This window comes from Ylistrum balloti, unplaced genomic scaffold (genome assembly GCF_031769215.1).
Source record: "Ylistrum balloti isolate Yb309-2 unplaced genomic scaffold, AGI_CSIRO_Ybal_v1 Utg372220, whole genome shotgun sequence".
Lineage (NCBI taxonomy): Eukaryota > Metazoa > Mollusca > Bivalvia > Pectinida > Pectinidae > Ylistrum > Ylistrum balloti.
In genome coordinates this window covers 39,149-66,204 of record NW_026783043.1, presented here as the reverse complement: position 1 = coordinate 66,204, position 27,056 = coordinate 39,149, and the positions used below count along the sequence as shown (strand labels likewise).

Here is a 27,056-nt window from a genome sequence, read left to right as displayed (position 1 = left end):
AGACCAGGTGTTGGCAAAGCGTCATCTACTTCACTGACGATATTCGATACAAATCTTGGGCAATCCCGGTCAGTAATGCCACGTTTTCTGATGGAAACAAGGTAGGGTAGATTCAAGGACTTCGCTAGGTTTGATCAAAGTCAGCCAATGAAAACAAATCATGTCAGTGAAGAGCTGTTTGTCCCCAGATGCATGCTAAAAGTGCGCTGGAAGATGACATTACCAAACCAGACGAAGACACTATATCGTCAGAAATTAGACCTCCCTTAAGACCTCTGCATATCTTCTCCCAGATTTGGACGTACTTTTCACATAACACACTTCAGCATAGTTCACAGCGATATATCTCTACTGTCGTTCACCATGCTTGGAATAATTCGAGAACGAAGGTGTTCCCTCAGTCCAGAATGGGATAAGGTGATGCACAGAGCCGAAAACTAAATATTCTATATTTTATTTCAAAGAATGTATTGAAGGTTTGCCAAAAGCCCACAGGAGTTTCTTTAAAATCCACATACCATGAATTCCATGTCGTTAGTAAACAGTATCATGATACAGTGATAGTGACAACCATTGTTGTAAGATGTTATGACAAAGGTTTGGTTGCACAACTAGACTAGTCAACAATAAAATGCTCTTTATATTGATTCTTGTGAAGTCGAGGAATCCAATGTAAAAGATGTCTCCATTATCTAAATACGAACCAGGTATTGTAATACTGAAGGATGACTGCAGTAGATCAATAAACTGCATCATACAGCTGTTTCGTCCTACTAGGAATCGTCGGTGATGCTACATCATACAGCTGTTTCGTCCTACTAGGAATCGTCAGTGATGCTACATCATACAGCTGTTTCGTCCTACTAGGAATCGTCAGTGATGCTACATCATACAGCTGTTTCGTCCTACTAGGAATCGTCAGTGATGCTACATCATACAGCTGTTTCGTCCTACTAGGAATCGTCAGTGATGCTACATCATACAGCTGTTTCGTCCTACTAGGAATCGTCAGTGATGCTACATCATACAACTGTTCCGTTCTATTAGGAATCGTCAGTAAAGCTACACCATACAGCTGTTTCGTCCTACTAGAAATCGTCAGTGATGCTACATCACACAGCTGTTTCGTCCTACTAGAAATCGTCAGTGATGCTACATCACACATCTGTTTCGTCCTACTAGGAATCGTCAGTAATAATAAAGGTCTAATTTTGAAACCTAGAGGCTATTGATGCAATCTAAAAATGATAGAAGATGGGTAGGTGCATTCGCCCCAAAATTCGATAAAATTCTGATATTTCAGAATAACGTCATACGATATTCTGATCCGTGCCACGTTTTTTTCTTTATTAATGTAAACGTGACATGAAAGTAACGCCAAACCTCGAAACTAAATGTCAACTATCAACAAGGAAACCAATGCCTAAACCTGAAGGTACAACATACCAATAAGATAGCTCCATACTAAGCAAGGATGTGCTGGATCCTATGTGTAAATAAACATGTCTTGTTTTGACCTCGGTGTACATAGCCGAAAACGTTGGTCTCCTACACCACGTACGCCAATGCTGGTACCCTCCACACTGGTCATTTTTCTGATGAAGGTGACCGTGTAGTCATCGACACGTCACACTCTAATCTTCTACTGGTTGTGTTATAAGATGGAGGTAACCATGTAGTCATCGAAACATTACACTCTAATCTTCTACTGGTTGTGTTATAAAAAAACTTCTATTCCAGTTTCAAAATGTTTATTATATTTGGTATAACTAGAGCGACTCAGTGGGGTAGTGAATAATGCCTCACACTTCTCGTCAATATTTTGGGTTTCGTAACTGTGGATTTAATTTATCAAGGAAACATGATTCGACAAAAGAGCCGGTGACTTTTTTCTGGAAATGAATCACTCTATGATGCTATTATAACATTAGCAAAACTGTTATATTGAATCATGAAGCATGATGTACTATAAGAAAAAAACAAAAATTCTAAGAAATTTCTTTCCCGGAGAAACATGATCCAAAATTTATACAAAAAACCGCCTATCATTAAATCTTCTAACGTTGATGCACTCCGTATTCTTTATTTTCTCAAACATCAACTACCTGATGATAGGGAGTTAAAAAGAAACAGAAAATTTTGATAGTTTTATTACGTAATAAAACCCGTAATCTAATGGTTCAATCTTCTTGAGGGTCTGCGTTTTAAATTACACTCGGCATTTGGCCTGGTTTATAATGACATCTGAATTATTTTTATCTATTCCCGCCGGTCTTCTACGTCATATCATTTTATGATATCAAAAACCTCGATCGAGTGTAATTCAACACTTGTTCGAAATCGTGTCCAACATTCTAAACTAGAGAACGGCAAGAAATCAGATACTTGTGCTGCGTGATATTGAACGGAAAATCTCTCTAAAGAAAAATATATGAATTTGACTAATGACATCACAAATTGCATACGAAGTTGTTTGGAGATTGTTCGAACAGCCCTCTAAACGTCATAATATCTTAACATGTCCGTAGCAGCGATCTGCAGCAATATTTGACCTTATTACAATATCGTTCTAAATAATTAACATATCATGAAACTTTCACTGCCTTCACTGAAGAACTAATATTTCCGCTACCATTGCTCCAACGCCTTACACTCCCGCTAACACCGGTTCTAAAGCTGTAATTCCTCTAAAACCACTCCTAAGGCTGTCATTCCTGTAGCATCACTTCTAAGGCTGTCATTCCTCTAACATCACTCCTAAGGCTGTCATTCCTGTTACACCACTCCTAAGGCTGTCATTCCTCTATCACCACTCCTAAGGCTGTCATTCCTCTAAAACCACTCCTTGGGCTGTCATTCATCTTACAACACTCCTAAGGCTGTCATTCCTCTAACACCACTCCTAAGGCTGTCATTCCTCTAAAACCACTCCTTAGGCTGTCATTCCTCTTACACCACTCCCAAGGCTTTCATTCCTGTAACACCACTCCTACGGCTGCCATTCCTCTAAAACCACTCTTTAGGCTGTCATTCCTCTTACACCACTCCTAAGACTGTCATTCCTCTTACACCACTCCTAAGGCTGTCATTCCTCTAAAACCACTCCTAAGGCTGTCATTCCTCTAAAACCACTCCTTAGGCTGTCATTCCTCTTACACCACTCCTAAGGCTGTCATTCCTCTTACAACACTCCTAAGGCTGTCATTCCTCTTACACCACTCCTAAGACTGCCATTCCTCTTACACCACTCCTAAGACTGTCATTCCTCTTACACCACTCCTTGGGCTGTCATTCCTCTTACACCACTCCTAAGGCTGTCATTCCTCTAACACCACTCCTAAGGCTGTCATTCCTCTAACACCACTCCTAAGGCTGTCATTCCTCTAAAACCACTCCTAAGGCTGTCATTCCTCTAAAACCACTCCTAAGGCTGTCATTCCTCTAAAACCACTCCTAAGGCTGTCATTCCTCTAACACCACTCCTAAGGCTGTCATTCCTCTAACACCACTCCTAAGGCTGTCATTCCTCTAAAACCACTCCTAAGGCTGTCATTCCTCTAACACCACTCCTAAGGCTGTCATTCCTCTAAAACCACTCCTAAGGCTGTCATTCCTCTAAAACCACTCCTTAGGCTGTCATTCCTCTTACACCACTCCCAAGGCTTTCATTCCTGTAACACCACTCCTACGGCTGCCATTCCTCTAAAACCACTCCTAAGGCTGTCATTCCTCTAACACCACTCCTAAGGCTGTCATTCCTCTTACACCACTCCTAAGGCTGTCATTCCTCTTACACCACTCCTAAGGCTGTCATTCCTCTTACACCACTCCTAAGACTGTCATTCCTCTTACACCACTCCTAAGACTGTCATTCCTCTTACACCACTCCTTGGGATGTCATTCCTCTTACACCACTTCTAAGGCTGTCATTCCTCTTACAACACTCCTAAGGCTGTCATTCCTCTAAAACCACTCCTAAGACTGTCATTCCCTTAAAACCACTCCTAAGGCTGTCATTCCTCTAAAACCACTCCTTAGGCTGTCATTCCTCTTACACCACTCCTAAGGCTGTCATTCCTCTTACAACACTCCTAAGGCTGTCATTCCTCTAAAACCACTCCTAAGACTGTCATTCCTTTAAAACCACTCCTATAGGATATCATTCCTCTAACACCACTCCTAAGGCTGTCATTCCTCTAACACCACTCCTAAGGCTTTCATTCCTGTAACACCACTCCTACGGCTGTCATTCCTCTAAAACCACTCCTAAGGCTGCCATTCCTCTAACACCACTCCTAAGGCTAATTAACACCGCACCAAAAGCTAACACACTCTCTGATACTCTCTACTATATAGCCCCTAACGCTACATTATAAAGCAACACTCCCCCTAAATCTATCACTATGCACCATCTACGTCTTACGCGTAAGGTAATGGAAATATTCACGTCAATGAAATTTACCCGTTAATGTTATATTGGGTTACCCTACCTCTGAGTAAGCATGATATTTAATTTAATGTATATACAAAAATCTATCTTAGAATGACATTTTGTCTCTAAAACAAGACATTGTGTTGACATTTCTCTATGTACGAAATACCCTAATTAAGGGATGAGAACAAGTTCAGGAGAAAGTGACACATGACGTCACGGGGTTGAGAAGAGGACTTCAGAGTGAAGTGGGCGTGTGGCGTGATGAGGTTGGAAAGCGAACTTCAGAGTGGAGTAGACGCAAGACATCCTGGGATGAGAGCTTCAGAGTGAAGCAGCTATGTGACGTCACGGGCTTGAAAAGAGAGCTTCAGAATAAAATAGATCGCCACTTCAACAAGACGTTGCTGTCGTGGTAATGATTTCTGGCACTGCAAATAGGGTTTGTCTGTTTTAACTTTTTTCTGTTCTCAAGTTAGGGAAACAAAGAGCCTAGCGGTATTGACATTCACCTGAGGTAAAGAATACTGAATATGATTATTATTAGGGTAAGTAGTTTTCAAGTGTCATAAAAAAGAAATAAATCGTGATAGAGATGATAGTAAGATGATATGATTTCAGGAACGATATGAAACATGAGGAGAGGCATTGTTGTTTTGTCATCATTAGAAAGATTTCAATGATAAGGAACGCACACTATTTTGTACCGCATCTTACATCCATGAAGTGCATTTGATTCTACCATATTTGAGTGATGGGGGCAAAACATGAAATATGGGTCAATTTGACCCCCAGTTTTTGAGTTTCAGCCAGGATCAGTTTAAAGGTATACCATAATTGTTATCCTAAACTAATAATGCTTGCCTATTTTGAAATATTTGCAATGGAAATTAAGCAAATTATGCACAAAATGCAATTTCTTATTAACTATAGCAAAATGAAACCCCCTTACTAGAGTGTAATTTGAGACCCTGGGGTAATGAATTTCACAAGTTTGGCAGATTACCTTAAAAGTCCTTTTCCCCAAAATGAACATGTGAACATATTTGAGCGTTGAGAAGAAAATATTCGAAAAATGAGTGAATTGGACCACTTTTGGTCCCGCCCCTAGGGCCCCTCGGAAACGGGGATCATATATTTCCCAATTTTGGTTCATTCTTGATCATGGACGATTTCTGCAAAATTTTGTTGAAATCAGTTCATGGGTGTTCCAGAAGATATTGAAAATGTAAAATATTTACAAACACACGACGCACACTGCACGACGTACATGTACGACGTCGAACAATAGGCGATCGCAATATAGGTCACGGTCAGATTTGTACCATTTGACCTAAAAGCTATGATTTGAACAGGAATGCATGTCGCTCCCATTAGAAATACACATTGATTCTATTGTTGCTGCGATATAGATAAAGACTACTTACTAGATTACAAAGCAGCATGAAAGCCGGCGTAAATCGAGTGGCTATCCCGATAGACAAAAGCCGACCCAAGGCAAACAGGCCCTGCAACAGGAACGTCAACATATATCTACAGGAAGCAATCAACATGATAAAACACCGCGATAATATTATATCACAGTGTTTTGATTTTTTCGTATGTTTGTTTATGGTAAGTTGAAGAACAAGTGTATTATTGTGCTTGAATTAATTAACATCATAGTGTGTCCTATACTTGTGTAATTTGTATTAACGACAACTGGGTTTTAATGTCTTCGTGGATTGACCTAATTATGTTTTCATGTTCTGTCGATAACATGGATATCTATAGCTTTCTGGTGTGATGGTAGCATGCGTTTTATCTTTGGCTGCTGACACATTTTTGGCATTTTTGTCCGTGCGAGTTAAAACCATTGTATATTTTATTTCTGTCAAATGACGTTTTTGCATATTTTACCCTCCTGATATGTTATCTCTGTTTGTTGGAGATGTGGTTTAGTTTGTCCTATAAAGTCTATCTACTGTAAATATTGCGTTTGTGAGGTGACGTCATTGCTTAGTGTCTGTGTGCTGTATGTGTTGAGAGATTAGTTTTTATTTTGAATGAATCTGCCTTTAGAATGTAATCTTTATGGTTTGTGTTTATTTTATACAACAAACTATACTGTACATATATAACTTTAGATCGAAATCATTTATACATTAGGAAATGACCTTGACATTCACGTGCTCGTCTTACCCAAAAACATGCGTTTAAAACGGCTCCTTCTCCTTTCTTAATACCACTCACATTCTTTTCTGAATAAGAGTAGATATAGTCTGCATACGATGACTGAAAGCAAATAACATTTACTGTGAAATTTGACCTAAAAAGCAACTCATTACTTCTACAAATTTAATAATCCAAAAATTTAAACAAAAGTAATTTTATTATCACTTTCCTTTACTGACTTCGTAATGTCAATGCAAATGGGAAGTAGGATTGCATTTTTAAATACCATACTTTCAACACGTATAACACTTGCCTCATATTCACATATTGCTAACCTTTTCATCCTCACCAATCAAATTTAGTAACAGGAAAATAGAAACGATAAAACATTTGAAAATATAGGTAACAGTATCCATCGCATTGCTTTTTGCACCTAGAATTCTTCTCTCGTTAAGAAAGTTAAAAACAAATATCGAAGTTAATCAATGTTAGAAGACACCAGAATTGTTTTTGATTTATCTGAATATATCACGTGTGAAATTCACCTGCAAACCGTCGAATATGAATAACAATATAGATGTTATAGCTGTAACGAGTAACATTTCACGTGTGCCACAATAGAAACACCTCGCAATCACACCTTCTCCGGAAATGTCATTTAGGTCTGGAAAAAATGAAAACAACTATAAAATCAAATGATAGGTAGCTACATTCTACCACCTGTCTCATTAAATAAAGTTCGATATTTCATATAGGACAATAATTTCCTAAGTTTGGAAAAGTTTTATCAGGCTATTGTGGAAGTTTCAGTGTCATGTTACCATACGAACTTGAGTCATGTGACCTATCCTGACGACACATTTGCATTATTTTATATTGACATCACGGAGAAAGTACTTACTAGAGCAAAAGGTCAGTTTTCCGTAATATTTTTATTAAATTTAATTCGGCGATAAAAAGTATATTAAGCATACATAAATAAGATTGATGAACCTCGTCATAAACTAAGTGATGAAATTGGTGAGTCGATTCGGCTACCCTTAAAGATTTTTAATATAAAATGAGATATACACTGTGCGAAATGACTATTTAAAAAAACTATCAATGCAATTTTTGTGGGTTTTATTCAACTTTCAGTTTTGTCCCCAAGGATTCCTAAAAAAGTAAAAAAAGATAAAGAAAAACTATTTCTGCCTTCCATGCTATGACCTGTTGGCACAATGGCGAAGGGTACACTCAACCTTTGTATATTAAGCAATGTTAAACAAACACCAAAATGTACGTATTTCTTTATGTCGTTAAATCCACTAGTCTATATTGACAACGATAATCTAAATTTTTGTTAAACACATAGTACACAAAGTAATAGATGTACATATACGATATTGATAATTCATCGCTACATACGCCAAAGTATAAAGATACATTTGATATTTTAGAAGTAGAACACATCCAAATAATTGTATTTATACTACGTTTCTGGGATAGAACTTATCTGAATTACTATTTTTAGATTTACGTTTTAGAGATAAAATACATACGAATAACGAAGTTTATACTTACTTTTAAGAGATGGAACACATTCGATTTTATAAGCTTTGACTTACGATTTAGAGATTAAACACATTCGATGCATTCTGACTTTCTTTCACTGTCCGAACAACCTATTTGTATTAGCTGAATACAAGTACCTGTCATGATCGCCAATTTCTCGAAGTCATATTAAACATGTCTGTGAAGACCAATCTGAATTACATTACCTTGACAGTCATACTAACGGTCCCCTTGATCATACATCATATCGTCAGAATGCAATTTACAGCAATTGATTAAAAGTTAAATAAACTAATTTAAAGATAGAACGTGCTGCAATCATACATCTCATATAGATTTACTTTTTGCACAGACAATAACGGATATCCATTCATAAATATTCATAAATAACGTGCGTTCACAAGAAACCCTAACAGTTTGAAAATCTCATTATACCGTACCACACATGGCATGGCCGAATTTCTTGTAGAAGCGATTGGAAATAGACATAAGCGGAACACTCTTTGAGGGAGCTTTGTTCATGTGATAACCCATGCTTGACAGTAAAATCACTCTTGGCTTCTTTTTGAAGACGTGACCAACACGCCTTTGTATTCTCTATATATACAACAGGACGAATCGCGGTGTTTAAAATCTGTTCATTTCAAATGCACTCATTTCAGAATTCCAATGATATCAAACAGTGAACTAATGTCGGGCATTGCATTTTGTAAATTGTGGTAATGGATTTCGGTATTCACCTCCGTTTAACTTATTTTATTTTATTATTTTATACGGTATCATTACGTATTACGGAATAAGTAACGTAGATAGAACATATGTGACAGATATCCGCAACACCGGAGCATAATAGCTTCAAAATATCACCATACTTTAGCTTTTTCGCGAAAATAGTGCGACGTAGGTAGTAATTTTAAACATGAATACCTCTCGACATGTTGCTTTTATTCGTTGCATTGAATTTTAAGTGAAACAGCACCATGCATGCAAATGACTATAAAACCACAAAGACGACGCCATGACACCAATATAAGAAACGTACGAAAGGGACAATGGTGGGCGTGTCTTTGCTTAAAAAGGGAATCTTTTAATCTTCACTATGTCGAAATTTGACAACATATTTAAATGAGTTGTTTATATATGCAAATTGGATTTTTTCCGATTTTTCAGCAATACGCTTGATTAGGATCTACCTATTATTTAGATAATTAACACGGACTAGAAGAATTTTAATTTGCTGGTGATTGGCACATCGAGAAAAGCAAACTTACTAAAACCTTTTCACTTTTTATTTATGGTTTTATCATCGCAACTTAGTAAAATGTTACAATGAACTATTTCGTTTTTCATTCAATTATATATGACTAGCCAGTAATCATTGTTTGATAACAACATGAACTTTTGTAACGATTATACTTATTTCATAAAAAAGATGAAACGCACACTGAAGGCGTCATCTTAAACTATAATACAGGTCATCTGTCTTATGACATTTAACGTGCATTTACAAAAAAAACACTAACGAATTTATTTTCCTCTATAAAAGATGAGACTTGTGAAATGTATATTATTTGGGGGAGTTTTAGTGTAAGAGTAGGGGTGCAGACCTTGATGCCATTTTAGCATAATTATTCATTAATATACTGACCACATCATTGTCATCTTTGTTTTTCTTCACACATGTTTTGCATTCCACACAAACACACGATATGTTCAGTAGTTGGAGAATACTACATGCGTAATAAGATTTCTAAATTTTCACTTCATAATGGTTAACGTAACGTTAGCATAGTGGTAAGCTCTCCGCTCTTGACGCCAAAGGTGCTTGGATCGAAACCTCAATTGCCATTTTTTCCCAACCGAAAAAGAAAATTACATTATTATGAAACTTTCACAATATTTTTCTATTTTGTGTCGTTAGAGATCATTAAAATATAATGAAAAAATTAAGTCGTTGATAATTTGAGATGTGAAATTTAATCTTAACATAATTTTTTTAATTGTCACTGTTTTCCATTTACTAGATTTACTAGAACTCCAGTGTATCTGTTACGCGTGCAAAATTCTTTTTCTCGTTAACAACAAAAAAGTGGTAAGACATACATATTTATGTAAGGAACTATTCTTCTCTCAATTCATTTAAATCAATTATCAGTAAGACAGAAATGATACATGAAAAATGCTTTTTGATATGAGATTTACGTAATTTAAACATACTTCATTTCCGTTTGAGAAATCCTGCCAGATCTCTTGATTACGCACCTTTTAGAGCAAAATGTAATACAGCTGAATGAAGATACGGCAACCCATGTGAAGACTTTAATTACTATTTCTGTGTTTGTCCCCTATACGTTCAGAACCGAAATCTATTAAAACGAGAGGTACAACCTTTCTCTGAGAATTTAATTTAGATTTACTCATATATGGCAATCCGAAATTAAGCAAATATGATAATATCTCTTAAATGTTAAAAAAAAAGGATTTGCTTGAATGTGTCTCTCTCTCCCCCCCCCCCCCTCTCTCTCTCTCCCCCTCTCTCTCTCTCTCTCTCTCTCTCTCTCTCTCTCTCTCTCTCTCGTAGAACCTCTGGTATTTTGTTTACTATGTAGCAGAGTTACTTACCTTTGTCTGATGAAACTGAGTGCAGGGACCTTGTACTATTTGACTGTGACAGAGCAGCACCAGTCCCAAAAACTCTCTGTTTTTCTAGCACAACTACCATAACCACGATCACGGTAATAACTAACTGTAAATACAAAAACAGTGTTACAGTAGAAGCCAACTTAACAAGGAGATTTGTCGTACTCTTAAAAGACAAAAATATATCCGGACTTCCTAATCAGATGACAGAAGTTTAATTAGTGAAATATCGACAATAGAAAAATATCTAAAATGGATCTGTTTCTAGATGGGTGTCAACTTGGACCTTCTAATGGCTAACATCGATTAGTTTGTTTTATTGTATATCAAGACCTTGGGGTTAGGCTATCATGGTATGACATAAAATTAAGGTCAGGGCGGAGAATTGCTTACCTTTTCAGCTTTTATACTATACAAAACAATTGGTATATTTTAAAACATAAAGGTGTGTTTAGGCAAAACATATCTTGATCATCGTTTCTTACTATTTGAATATATTCTTCTATTCAATCAGTTTTAATTATCTACATTTTGGAATCGCACGATGCATGAAAATAATGAGGAAATGTTCCACAAACATTCAATTTTGTCAAAATGGGAAAATCATAGGATTTTCCACTTCATCCCTCTCCTCCTTTATAATTCGGAATGATATGTGAACTGACCTTAATTCCATGACATGTCATGGCATTATCCAAAGGTATTCATATACAAAAATAAACCTGATTGGTTGTGGTAGCCACCTCAAGACCCAAATTGGTACCTATCACTTGTTGATAAGTCAATGGAACTGATTATCAATAAATTACATTGTAAAGTACCTTATAGTAGAGGGTAACACTGTGATACTTATCTAAAGCATATCCATTTAACTTACCTCAATTAGTAAACAGTAATCAACTTAATAAGTCAGACTAAAATGACACGTGCCATATTGATTATAGGCTTGTCCATCCAATCACTCTGAGAAATTGCTAGAATTCACTAGTAAACGGACATCTATTATAACAAGTACTGGATTGGTAGACCAAAGGAATATAGGCGACCATCTTATTTATTTCACGCTAATTTCAAAGAGACAAGTTATTACTATCAGACCATCAATATTATCATATACATAAGAAAACTGTTTATAGATTTAAAGAAAAGTCCAAATTATAACATGTTTTTACAACATTTACTCGGGGTCTTTTGTTTCTCCTTGGATGATGTTTTTTATTATTATTACTGTAAATTACTTAGATTTCGCGAATACTTTATGTTGCGAACTTATCTCTTCAGACATATTCGCGAGCACATGATGTCGCGAACGCTGATCTAGAAATAACTTTTCAATTCTCGAACGATGAGCTATTTGAGGTATGAACTCTTCAAGACATCGGTAACTGAACCAACATGGATCCCATCTAGATTTATTTTTGTACAAATAATTGCCAGGGATTTGAATTTGCGATTGATTCTCTAATAACGTGAAAATGAATCCCACGCGAAATATAAATGATTTACAGGTGTATGTGACAACTGACATTGTTAAGGCCGCTTTTCTTCATGGATGGGAAGGAACATTATTGAACGCCTACAAATTCACTCTACCTGAATTGAACCTAAAATCAGGAACGCTGTTTTGGAATTACTCAAATTGATGGCACGTGACAAACGTGGAGGATTTGGCGGGACAACTGACGTCATAGTGTCGTTTTCTCCTGCCCCTGTGACTGGAGGTTTCAGCGTGACGCCGTCTATGTATACTGAACAGTCCACGTTTAGTATAAAAGGCGCAGCTATCATTGGACTCACAAACGCACCAAGACCATAGAAGAAATGCATAGCCTGAAAAAAACGGGAAATATTATTTCATTAAATCAATATTGTCTGATCCCAAATAATTCACATACATGTATTTCAAAAAGAAAGATATTGAAGTATTGTGTTAGGACGTTTTACATAAAATGAACCTCGCGAAGTTTCTATGTGTCAATGATCAACAGTTCTAAATGACTTACGTTATAATCGTGTCTTTTCTTTAAGAGGCAGAAAGATGTCCGTAGAAACGTTATTCAAACTCGAAATTTATGAAAAATAGGTAAAATCTGACTAAACGAAATATTTCCAAAAAGACGTTGATAAACTAAGATTTTTAAGGAGTACAAGAAGAGTTGAACCTTGTGTTCTGGAAGCTTTGTCGTATTTTGTAAACCTGTACCAAGTTGTGTTGGCCAGCTGTCGATATCTATGTCACAGAAATCATGACACTCGGAACAATTCCTTCCAAAATGAATCAACTACGGCCATTGATTGAGGACGTGTTTATAATGTACATGTACCTCGAACATTTACAATAGCGAACTCAAACCCACCACATTTTTCATATCGATTAGTGGAAAGCTGTCCCTGTTGATTGTAAGGAAGGATTGAGTCTGTTATACCCTTTACTGTAGTAGGTAGACAAAGTTATTACTATCATTATTTTGTTCCATATTCTGTGTGTGTAATTAAAATTCTAACTGTTAAAAGTTTGAATTAAAACAAATCGTTTAAACCAAACAATTTCTTGTTATCGTCAACTATGTCATATCTAAAAGTGAAGATGAAGGACTTGACAAGGTCATTGAAGCCTGTCTTGACAAGCTCTTCGATAACCTCAGTCTGGTTTCAAGACAAAAGCAAGTCAGTCAACATTAGGGCACAGCTTGTTTCCAAAGCTATGTCGTTAGCCGAGGCAAATATATATCATATGACTTCCCGATTCTTTTGAAGTTTATTAATCAAATACAAACGACGAAAGTCCGTAGTTTTATCACTAACCGAATGGTATACCAAGCATAAAAAGCTAATAACCGTCTTTGGAAGAAAACATAATGTGTATTTAAGGGTTTCTTTGTTATCAGGAAAATTTTAATTAAATTAGCAAGAATTGGACAGTGTTTTCGGAAAAAAGATAATTTTTTATACCTTATCTGCAGTCTTACTTCTTACTTAAATACATTTTAAACAAATCGTTAAGAATTGGCTTGACAGAGACGGTGAACGTACAATTATTGATTTATATGCTTTCAACCATTTTTTAAAGTTAGGTTAGATAAGAAGAAGATTACTTAGGTCCTCTGACAAATGGAATTGGATCTTCAAGTCAACTATATATTTTCAAAAAAGTTGTACGATTGTGGAAAGGAATACATACAATTGTGTTGATCCAACTGCCGCAGCTTATTTTGAAATGATGTATTTAAGGCTGGGAATAACTTAACAATTTTGATGTTGTAAGGCTTGGCTGACAAAAAGGTATTCTGAAAATTCCTCTTTGGTGTAACAAAGTTAATTGTTAGTTCGTTTTTTTTTCTTACTTGGTTTGTAGCAGGTGTTTTAACATTGAATGATCTGATTAAAAAAATCTGACATTTTAACCTTTTTTATGAGTTTTTACAAATTTTTATATTGATACCAGCTGTCTGCAACACCTGGATTAGTGATATCAATAAAACGTTATTTAAGAAATCTCCCGTTTTAGACAGGGATGCTTTCACGGCCGTTTATACCACTCACTCAAGAGGAGGTTGTCTATTATAGTTCAAATATCAATGCCTTCTGGTAATACAAAATGGAATGTAGAGTTTTACTCTGGTATGAAAAGTGATCAGAAATATATGAACTTCCTTAACAATAACTAAAAACTCTAAGTTATCATGGTTTCAAGTTAGAATCTTTCATCATATCGTAGTTACAAACACTTTTCTCTATAAAATAAATCCAAGACTTTTGTGTATGTTATGTCATATGGAAAATGAGAAAATGATAAATTGCTTATGGAATTGTAAAGAAGTACAAATGCTTCTCCAGAGATCTGAAACGTTATGGGATGTACTTTAATACCGTTTGCATACAATAAGGATTCCTTTCTTTTTGGGATAGTTTCTCAACAATGTAGTTCTGTCGATAATGAAATATAAATCATTATCAAATATTATACATACAAAACTAGATGCTTTAGTAACTCTCTGAATCTTAATGCCCTCATAAATGTTCTCAGAGATAAGTTTATGTTCCAAATATACATATAAGTCAAACGAACATATTAAAAGGCAATTTGAATTAGATTGGAGAAGATGGAGGCCTGCATTAGATCTATAGATTATTAGTGTTATTATGAGCACAATCTGCTTTAGTATTTTCTGTAATCATTTTGGTATATTGATATTTAATGTAACCATATTTTGGCTGTTTAACCCGATTATCAAATTTATTTATTGAAGATGTAGTTACCTGCACGTGGAAAATGTTGCCTCTTCCCCCCCCCCCCCCCTCCTCTCTCTCTCTCTCTCTCTCTCTCTCTCTCTCTCTCTCTCTCTCTCTCTCTCTCTCTCTCTCTCTCTCTCTCTCTCTCTCTCTCTCTCTCTCTCTCTCTCTCTCTCTCTCTCTCTCTCTCTCTCTCTCTCTCTCTCTCTCTCCCCCCCTCTCTCTCTCTCTTGTTTGTTTGTAAGTGTGTGGGTGAACATGAAGTGTAGTTATATGGTTTTAAGCTTGTAATGACATTCTTATTTTGTGTTTACAAAGATGTCATTTTGTTGATAATAATGATGTCTCATTGTTGAGATGATATGACATTGATGATGATGATGATGATGATGATGATGATGATGATGATGATGATGAAGTTTCTTGCGCATCGAGAATGAAAAAAAACAACAAACCCAAACAAAAATGCTTTATTGTTCTAACTCGTGTCCAGTTGGACGATAGTTATAAATTATGAAGCAGGTGATATTATTAGGTATGATCGACAAGCTTTTTGATGAGTGGAAAAAGACACCGTGCATATATAACCATATCAAATCGATATATAGATTTTGTAATTACCTTGTAAATTGCCTTTTTTATCTTAAATCATAATTTTTTTTATACAAATTAATTGTATATGTAATGGAGTATATGTCTGGTTTTACCTGTAAAAATGGCGCAACGTTTGTCTCGAATCGTCGAATCATCCTCAAATTGGCCACACAGTCGATACAGCCCATGCACCATCCCATTAACATTAGGTCTATTAATAAACCGGCAAACGCCGAGCAGGCCGGAATTATAAACATTGTGATAGGTAAACCTACCATACCAACCAACATCAGCACGTGCACAGGAACAGCCCTGAAAAACAAAAGTCAATACATAATAACAACAGTACGGACAAGCGAATTGTCAAATTTTCGATGCAACCTGTCACTTTGTCAAGTCACAAATATTACATAACATATGTAATATTTGTGTCATGTTGTCCTTACTATATATACATATATATATAATTCAAAAAAGATAAAAACTTTGTGTATCGTATACATAGAAAACAAAACATTAGCATGGCAAATAAATAGTATGAAATCGCCGCTAACGTTTTCCGGCCTTATGGCCATCTTCTGGCGTTTGACTATGTAGCGTAATTCAAACGCCTGAAGATGGCCACAAGGCCGGAAAACGAAAGCGGAGATTTCATATTTGCTATGTTAATGTTTTGATTTTCTATATATACCACTGCACTACAATGTTTGTCTATTCATCACAATACCAATGTATTTTTATTATTCTAAAGACTGTACGTACATCGAAAATATCAATCAATGACAATTTCATCTACATTTAATAGTTCTAACTATACAGTACAAACATTCAACAGTTTCTTGTTCTAAAGAGACAAAACTTTAAAATCGCAATCTGTGATAGTTCCAGCACCACCACTTCTAAGTATAGAATTTGTATTCATGACGTTGATATTCGTATGAATTTACAAGAATTCTTGTTCGAAAAAGGCTGTTATTTAATTCAGACAAAAGTTTGCGAAGACATGAAATGAAAATAACACTATTGTAATGTTTCCTTTGAATAATTGTCTATCAGTTCTTAGTTATCTTCAAAATACGTCAGTTGTAAAACACCATTAGATTGCGGAACACGATTAAAAGACATTTCCATTTCAATTATGTTTCCTCTCAAGCATAGAAGCATATCAAATGCATATTTCTTAATTAGTGTGTGTAGAGCGAAACAAAGATAATTTAGATAAGAAGTTTGGAGTCACGAAGAACGAGAGAAAGACAGACATTTAGACGGGTCGTATAAAGGCAGAGGAACAGAGACAAAGACAGGAGAGACAGAGCAGAATAGAGTCAAAGAAAGGCATACAGACAGAAACAGACATCGAGACCGACTGGCAGACAGACTGACGAACGGATAGGGACAGACAAACAGACGGACAGTTAAAGATAGTGGAAAATAGAGAGACGGAAAAAGATTGAGACAAATAAAGAGAGACAGACAAACATTTAGAGGGATGGATATTGTTAAAACGAGAGAGAAAAAGAGACAAACAGTATCCCTGGTCAGTTACAATAGTCGTCAACAATAGCATGTTTGATGATATCTTAATCTTGAATCCGAAGATATCGATTCCTTGACGAAATAGCTGACGCCTAATTGGCATTGATCTTTGGTATAAGAGAAGATGAGATAATAGCAGAAGTCTGATTGTATTATCTCACACGAAGAGAGCTCGACTAGAGACTTGGGATCTGCTTACTTCTACTGACAACGTTCTTAAACGCGTCATGCCATTATAAACATTGAATTGTGCCTCCAGGAAACATAGTCGATCTGACAAGTTGCGATCCTGGCAGACGATGTAATAGACAGATAATAAAACACATTTTAATTAAATATTCCCTTTTGGAATAACGATTATTGACTTTCGAGATGGACTAATTCAATTGTCGTCAGTGCTGTTTCAAACTTCTAAAATCTTAAAGATTTATCTTGAAATTCATTTGGAAATTATCGATTTTTTTTTCTTATTTCGAAACGGGTCTCTTCTGCAATGTGGAATTCGATAGCTGGAAATGAATCTCTTCCGTAATGCGGAATTCGATTGGTAAAAAGTTATCTCTATCGTAACGTGGAATTCGATTGGTGGCAATGGATCTCTGCCGTACTGTGGGATTCGATTGGTGGAAAAATATCTCTTCCGTAACGTGGAAATTGATTGGGAGAAATGAATCTCTTCCGTAATGTGGAATTTGATTGGTGGAAATGACTCTCTATCGTAATGTGGAATTCCATTGGCGGAAAAATGTCTTTCGTGATGTGAAATTCGATGGGTGGAAAGGAATATTTTCTCTTATGTGGAATTCGTTTGGTGGAAATTCCCTGATTTCAAAGAATAATATGACACGCTGTTTGATTTTCAGCTCGATTGAACAATTATGAATTATTCTAACCTCATTCAACATCCTAAGTACCTCTAGGAATATTTTTAAAAGAATTTGTTCCCCCAGTGGTAACGTTTTCAGCTCGACTGAATAATTATTAATGATTCCAACTTCATTCAATACCTCAAGTACTTCTAGAAATATTCTTTTAAAGAACTTGTTCGATCGGTAGTAAAGATTTTCACGTTAGCCATATGCATGAGATGTCATATGTTCGATTCATTTAGCGGGTGCCTATTTAAGGCAAAATATCTAAATATGTGAACTCAGTTGTATATGACACAACTTTATCAAGTCGTCCTGTAGTCTGTTCCTTTTGATCTTCTTCGATGGATTTATCGAAATAGTTTATTATCATTATCATTCATTTACCTTTATCTGTCACATAAATACCATATGTGGGTTTATTGAATAAACCTATTATACAACTGGTGTATGCAATGTTATCTATATGCACGATAACGGTCTGTCTCTGATATTCTAAATACATGCCGTAGGTCTGAAATCAATAAACATTTGCAATATTACGGCAATACTCCCGATTCCTTTTCACCAGAGAGATATTAATGAATACCAAAACGAACTCGCCTGACGCTTATATATGTGCATGTATCAATTTATACTGTACATATCGTAACGAACGCGCTTGAAGCTTATTTCGTATATATCTATATATATATATATATAACCAATGTATTTATACCATAACGAACGCTTCCAATACTTATATCGTATATGTAACCAACGTTCCCGACATTTTTGTTTATGTCAAATGTAAAATTGTTAAATCGTTTTCCAATATATATGCATCTTATTCGCATAACTATTGATTGTTTTCTCTACGAATCGTGATTAAAGGCATGGAAAAGAACGTGGCTTCCTTTCTCGCATGCTTTCATATAGTTTTTAATTATAAATGTTGTATATCTTGAGTCCAGTATAGATGGTCAAAATGATCCTATATCGGTAATAACTTTTATTGATTGTCGGGAATTTATTTTAGTCAACATTCACCATTCACGTTCACTCTCTTGGTCTTTGATTTTCTAACGTTCATGATTTTTTCATATTTTTTTTAAATAAAACACCATTATCTTTGTATCAGATCACATTTGTATAAAATTTGTGAATTATACATGTATGGTATAAATATGCACTTAACACCTACCTTGTGACCAGTGACCGTGTGTTATGAACCCACGTGTCTAGTACACCTGTGTACGCATTTTATTAGTTGTATACATCGAAACGCAATCAAACGTCTATTATTAATGAATATATAATACCGCCTGTTTCCCATTAAGCATAGAGACATACAGCTGATTAGGACTACAGATGTCGCTAGTAACATTTCCTACGGGCATACATATAACTAAACAGTCATACAAACACAATGCACCATTTGGTCACGTAGATATATAACATGGTACACATGCTACATCATGATGAATGTCACTTAACAAGACATCTGTCAAATAAATAATTTAAATTTCAGTGATATATTGTCACGCCGTGTTGTACTTCTTGTCACTGTAGAGCTTACTTGCAGTTGAAATCAGAAGACTATAGGCATTCATTGTAGAAGTAGTTTGTATGGTACATCAAACATGCTTTGTCGGTGTCGTCAAGAAGAATAAGGCTATAGAATCAGATGTCCTTAGTTATAAAGCGAGAGAGATGACCTCCCTACAGAACGTGACAATAGGACGAGGTTGTCTACCTCACAAAGTGAGAGAGATGACCTCCCCACAGAACATGACAATAGGACGAGGTTGTCTATCTCACAAAGTGAGAGAGATGGCCTCCCTACAGAACGTGACAATAGGACGAGGTTGTCTACCTCACAAAGTGAGAGGGATGGCCTCCCTACAGAACGTGACAATAGGACGAGGTTGTCTACCTCACAAAGTGAGAGGGATGGCCTCCCTACAGCACGTGACAATAGGACGAGGTTGTCTACCTCACAAAGTGAGACGGATGGCCTCCCTACAGAACGTGTCTATAGAGTGATGTTTTCCTTACAGAGTGAGAAAGTAGTATATCAAAACGCAACCCAATATAGTGAAATCGAATTACTTTTCCATCACAACTCGATTCCATTAAAACCTAATTGAAACTAACTCAATATAGAAAAGACACACAACTGAATAGAAAATCGATACTTTTTAACAAGTGCGAAATTTGTTTCAATAAAAGTACACCAAAAAAATATATCAAAAAGACGTGGATTGAAACATGGTTTAAATTTTTGAAGATGATAGTATTTTCCTTTTTAACCAAGTTTTATTAAAGTTCACTCCAGATCATGTCATTTTGTTCTGGAGATTCCATTACTCCGGTCCAATTGTAGTTACTAACATCGCGAATCTAACGCGTTTTTTACTCTCCGTACCGCCGTGAAGTGTGTATTCTCTAGAGAAGAGAGATTGATGTCGAACTGATATAGGATCTAATTGTTTCCCCGCCTCTGTATCTCGACAAATTAATAAATCTCCATAGGGCCCCACATCAGTAAATCCTTCCGAGTAGAAACATATATACTAGTTTTAATGATAACAAGATGATGGCGTATTACATCTGCGTCCTTCCGTCTGTTCTCCGGAACTATTACTTTCCATCCGATGTTGATGATTCTCATGGGGGTTATGTGTTTATTTCTATCACAGTATGTCTCACACTTTTTATAAATACAATTTTTTTACATGTTAAAAATACGGTGGTATCGCTACATGTCTCAGGTTAGTCTCATATTATCACAATCAATATTACCATCTGCCACATGTGTGTCTCATATTATCACAGTATATTACCACCTGTAACGGGTGTGTCTCATATAATCAAACAGAATATTACTATCTGCCATGGGTCCGTCTCATATTATCACAGAATATTACCTCCTGTCACATGCATGTCTCACATTGTCATATTGAATATTAGAACCTACCTTGGTGTTCCGCATTACTATACAGAATATTCTGTCATATATGCCAAATATGTGTCTCATGTTATCATACAGAATAATTCCACACACCTGTCACGTGTGTATTTCGTGTTATCAAACAGAATAATTCCACACACCTGTCACATTTGTGTCTCATGTTATCATACAGAATAATTCCACACACCTGTCACGTGTGTGTCTCATGTTATCATACGGAATAATTCCACACACCTGTCACGTGTGTGTCTCATGTTATCATACAGAATAATTCCACACACGTCACGTGTTTGTCTCATATAACCATACAGAATAATTCCACACACCTGTCACGTGTGTGTCTCATGTTATCACCTATTCATGTTAGGCTGTGATTGATCTAGTCATGTCTAAAATATCGATTCTTTAATCAATTGCATGGCCCACTCACAACATCCATAAGTTTAATTACCAATTTTATTAAGTTACAATCAAATTGATTTTAGTTATCAATAAGGCACTCCTCGATGTCATTAACATCAGCAGAAAAGCATTCGTATCTTTATCGTCCTCAGTAGAATTCACATCGTTTAAATACCATCAACATTGATACAATCCGTGAGTTAACAGTATCCTGTAATCAAACGGTGATAATTGTAACAATCCATAAAGCGTGTGAAATATTTAACTATCGCATTTAGTAGCACGATTGTAATACTAATAACCGTAAATAGAATTGAGACCTGATCTAGCGACAACAATAAAATATTTATTCCACGTATAGCAATCAAATAATTAATAAAACAAATAACAATTTAATAACCCGTTACTTTGGAAGCAAATTATAGCTGGAAATTTCATAAACTTGTGGAATTTGATAAAGAAACTCATCCGCCATTCCTTTATTGAAACAATTGTATGTTCTCTAAAACGGTCCTAGTGACTATAAAAAGACATGTGCTTGTTTGATGAACAACTTTTTAACACAATATAATTTCTCAGAATATTTCGTAAAAAAAAAAAGCATTGTTTTCTTCATTGTCCATTAAAACGTTAAAAACATTGCACTGAAGGCGAAATTTAATAATTGTTTACCAAAACGTAAACACTTTGTACTGAAGGCGAAATTTGATAATTGTTTACCAAAACGTAAACACTTTGTACTGAAGACGAAATTTGATAATTGTTTACCAAGACGTAAGAATTTTGTACTGAAGGCGAAATTTGACCGATGCCCCCCAAAATAGTAAAGACCTCATCCAAAGTAAGGTTATTACAAATTGGCGCCATATTATCACGTCTTAAGCCTGTTGAACACCTAATAAATCATCACCTTATGTAGAGTAGCTTGCAGGGAATATTGAAGTGAATAAGCGATAAACTTGTGTCAGATAAATCACATTTCGAAATCGTCACCAGAGTAATTTGATGTAAGACAGGGGAGTGCCGCCATGATGGATTGCTTCTGTCAGGGTTTCAGAGAGGTTATATAAACCTTCTGACCACAAATGTCCGGTAGGATATTCATCCGTTCCTGTCTGTGACCAAAGTGTGATCTTTTCGCTGACATTATATCCTTATTAACGTTATAGTTATATGTAACCTCTCCTTGTCTGTTCCGATGATATCGTTCAGAGACTGAATTTGCCTGGAATCCAAAGTAAAAGGGAGAGCGGTTCAAGGAAAGCTCCTATGAGTCTTCATTATCCTTTTTAGTATTATATATATTGATGGAATATTGCATTTAAAACATGCATTAAAAAGAAAGAAACTTCAGTTTGCAAGGATCAGCTGTTGGAAGGTTCCTTCGAATTTCGTATTTCAGATCATATGTAAACGACCGACTGAAATATACACTGTAAGCAATTTCATACCAATAAAAAAAATCAGCATGACAGATTTTAATATCAATGAAAAATATCCGAAGTATTGTGGTTTACTATGAACTTTCAGGGTTTTAATACTGGAGTGCAATTCGTTTTTACATCGTATTTGCAGAGAATTTAAATCATGTTTCATCTTAATCTAGACGACTGATATCTGGCTTTCTTTTCGACGTATAGATTAGCAAAAGAAATCAATTAGAACCAACATGTAACATATGGTTTAGAGTAGTGTAGTGTGTGCGGAAAGGGGCACCCTAGGGGTTGTGGTTGTTCCAGACGACAGCAGAAGGGGAAGGAACTTTGAAAGGCTAGTTCTGCTACAAAAAACAGACAGTTACGAATGAAATATGCTTAACAGTGTTAAGAAGAAAGCGATTGTCTGTAATCCTTTGGGAAAGCGTTTGATGAAATTCTGATTGTGCAATCAGTCACGTGACTACATAAAATTGGAAAGTCAGCATCTGACTGTATCAATGATATATGTGTGGTGAAATAGTTTTTATCGCTTTGTCGTGATAACAATGACCGTAGGACCAGACCATCTGTCCCGATTTAACTGATTAATGCATCACCTAGGACACTCTCCGGGACACTAGTCTCTAAACCACTATCGTGATAGATAGGCATAGGGTAGTTTATACCTAGTATGAAAACGTTATGCTTCCCTTGAAATAACAGGATAGTGTAAATAAGTAACGAGAGAGCGCCCTTCTTCTTTTTTTAACTCTCAAACGTGCGAGAAGGTAAATGTCAAGGTCGTTCTCGTTGTGTTTGAAAGCATATATATATATTCTCAATACTCAGTGTAACTTTTTTTCATGTTTAACGTCTGGAAAACTGCCTCATTCCAAACTTTAAAAAGAGACTTCCGAAGTCACACATTCTCAGATTTGATTAGAATGAATTATGAGCTTTAAGCTTGATCTCCTATCTCATATAGTATATATCTATATGTCATATTGCTGAATATTGCATAAAATATTTTAAGCCATATTAGGAAAGACATTCGAAACCAATCATGTGTGTACATATAACATGCGATGGATTACGGGCAGAGTAGAGTGTTTAAACTATAAAAAACCTCTTATAACAAAAACATCGGTGTTTAAACTATAAAAAAAGTTCTTAACGTCGAGCTCTATAAGAAACATGATAATTTTGTTCCACAAATCGTTTAAGAGAAGTGGAAGAAATGGACGAAATACAGAATAACAAAGAGTCATTTCCCGGAGTATGGAGGATGAGTCTTTCAAATGTGTTCACATATGTGCACGGTCTTTTCTAGTTAGCCTTTTGCAAGAGTGCACGTGCTCTTCTGGTAGGACTTTAACAAACGTACTTTACAGGTCATTCCTTCAAAAGAGGGCACGTGATCTTCTGGTCAGTCTTATGTCCTTCTCTATGTCCTTCCCTAGTCAGGTTTTACAACAGGTCATCCACGAAATGATAGGAGGTACTTAAAGACGAATGGGAAAAATCATTTCTCCGTGTTTGTACTCTTTCATCTTTTTAGGTGTTTATTATCATTATTATTTAAACACAAAACCAATCGAATATAGGATACACAACCGAAAATCAAAATAAAAACAATATGACTGGGTTGTCAGTCATGGCTAAATGGATAGCGTACTCACCATTCAACATGGCAATCGGGATTCGATTTTCAAATAGCACGTGAAAAGTTCAAGGTCAGCTGTCTGATAACGTGTTTTCCACGTGAAACACTTTCATTCATGCGTACAAGATGATCGAAGCTAGTAAGTGTATATTGTTTCATATTTGTTGTTGAATTGATAAATTTTGTTGTTTAAAAAGAAAGATCTAAAAGAACAAAAACAAAACAAAAAACAATAATAAAAAAAACAAACAAAAAAAGCACCCCCCCCAAAAAAAAATGAAAAAAACAAATAAATAAATAGTTCAATGGGATATGATAAGCATCGTTTCAAAATTAAGATAACCCTATTTAAACAATTTGTATATGACAGCGACACCAGCTATGCATACGAGGATAAGAAATTGAATTAAGCGCACATCACAGCGAACTCCAAAGTTATCATCAACGTACACATATCGGGTTCGATGAAATTATTTTTACTATCTCACTTCCGGTTCAAAGGCTCCATACAATCAATCAAAGTAGCCCAAACTATCTCACTTCCGGTTCACAGGTCTCATAGAGTCAATCAAAAATGTATTCCGAACGTCCAGATATATCATTTCCGGTTTAACTGTCAAAGGCTCCATATAGTCAAATAAGATAATCAACATTTGTTGGATCCAGGTAAATATTGTCAAAGCTCTGAACGGTCGAAAGCTATTTACTAAATATTTTCAGTAAACATTTTTTTTCGGTTTTAATGACATGTGACAAGCTCGATTTTTATCCTGAAATACATCGTGTTGTGTTAATTAAGAAATATGTTTACGAGAGAAAACAGCCATTCGTTAACGAGAATAACTGTAATTACTTCATGTACAAAACTGTCAGAGTAAATATCTGTTAGATTATCTCTCCAGTATAGGGATATATTGATTTTTCATTCCGTCACATCTCCAAATTGACCTCGAGCAAAGCGATAAAATTTGTTGATAGTAACTGGCGGAGTTTATCATTTTATTGATATCCAGTTGCATTTTTACTCAGAGGTTTAATCATCAAAGAGATAAGTTAGAAATAGAAATATCAATTTCAAAAGTGCTTCACTGCTGACAAACAACTCCATTCTACAGTCTGGTATTATGTATCAAGTTAATATGTCTCGCACCTAGATTTATTGTACAGCTCTCTGATGTAATGTATCTGATATCAAAAAAAGGGTACTTTACTATCCGAAATTTACAGTTAACGTTATATCTGATATTGATACAGGACGAAATCAGGAAAATCAGTCACACGGGGCGTTGTATTAGTAAACATGATAGTTTTAGAGTTGTCTACTGGCGACTGTTTTATCTGTCATAAATAACTTCACTCCGTTTGATATTTTGATTTAGTAGAATATGATAATACAGGATATTTTTGACGAGTAATGTTACATATACAATAAAAAGTCTGTTCTATATTTGAACCATTCACTGTCTCAACTTCATTTACATTTTTATTTTTTTCAGTACCATCAAACATATTATTTATTATTTCGGGTTGTCCTTTCGGCTGATATACGTTTCCGATCATAAAAAAGTATCGTTCAGAACAGTAGTTTAGTGATAAATTATTAAAATGTCCTTTAGAGCTGGAGATAAATGTGTGAATACTGTAGAACAAGTCTACTGATAGATAAAACATTGAAATATACAAACAGCTTTTATTGCTCAATATCTTATGTTCATGTTATTGCAATAAATGTTTTAACTCAGTGAAGGACGAAATAATTATATCGCTAACAAACCCCACATAGGTTGCCTCATAAAAACGTGCACCTTTTTAAAACAACATATTTCATTTGAGATTTTTCATTTACTCACAGTGAATGCTAGACATAATCTATGTGCAATCAAACAATATTGATTCATAATATTTAATATTGACTGGTGTAGTGCTATTGAAACAAACCTAATGACGCTGAAGCGGATCTTTGATAATCTTATTGGCTTAGTGATAAACCTAATATTTTGCAATACTATACTAAGCATCAGATTTTGTTGTGTTGGGCTTAAAGAAAAGATGGTGGGATGATGTTGAATTCAATTTCTGATAATCTTCACATTGAGAATTAAATCAGAAAATGTCAAATACTTATAAAGTAGATTACAGTCATACAAGTTATAACTGGTACAGTTTCATATCCATCTGGTTTTGGGGTTTGTTCTCCTCTTCTTTTTCCTTTTTAATACCTTACAATACCTCCAGGTACCAACAAGGCATGCCAGCAATAGTGTATTATGACTTGAACTTTATAACTTACTGATTCTAGATGTGGAGATCCTGGTCACGGCACCAAAAACAGGTTAAAAATTCATTTCAATTTATTCTACTTTTTTCTCTCTATCTCTCTCTTTCTCTCTCTTTCTTGGAGACTACTTGTCTGACTTTGATCAGAAACAAATGTGTGATGTTACTGGACAATACATAAACGTACGATCCGTTGTTCTTTATTTAACAGCAAAGTATTTTGGACAAATGCAAATCGATGTGAACATTACGTCGCCGGAACACCGACGTTTGCCGGTTAAACGATGCCCGACAGCTCGAGGAGTCGCAGAGACGGAACCAAGATGTGGGC

General features: G+C 35.6%; 1 protein-coding gene across 1 annotated transcript in view; it reads right to left on the bottom strand.

The window, feature by feature from the left end:
• The window catches only part of LOC132564367 (major facilitator superfamily domain-containing protein 4A-like), a 52,425-nt gene that overhangs the window by 7,076 nt on the left and 18,293 nt on the right, over window positions 1-27,056 (bottom strand). The window contains exons 2-7 of the mRNA XM_060229020.1: window positions 15,721-15,919; window positions 12,374-12,610; window positions 10,763-10,886; window positions 7,132-7,250; window positions 6,614-6,706; window positions 5,860-5,940 (exon numbers count right to left, since the gene is read on the bottom strand). Of these exons, the coding sequence (XP_060085003.1) occupies window positions 5,860-5,940; window positions 6,614-6,706; window positions 7,132-7,250; window positions 10,763-10,886; window positions 12,374-12,610; window positions 15,721-15,919 (853 nt within the window). The remainder of the gene's footprint in view (window positions 1-5,859; window positions 5,941-6,613; window positions 6,707-7,131; window positions 7,251-10,762; window positions 10,887-12,373; window positions 12,611-15,720; window positions 15,920-27,056) is intronic.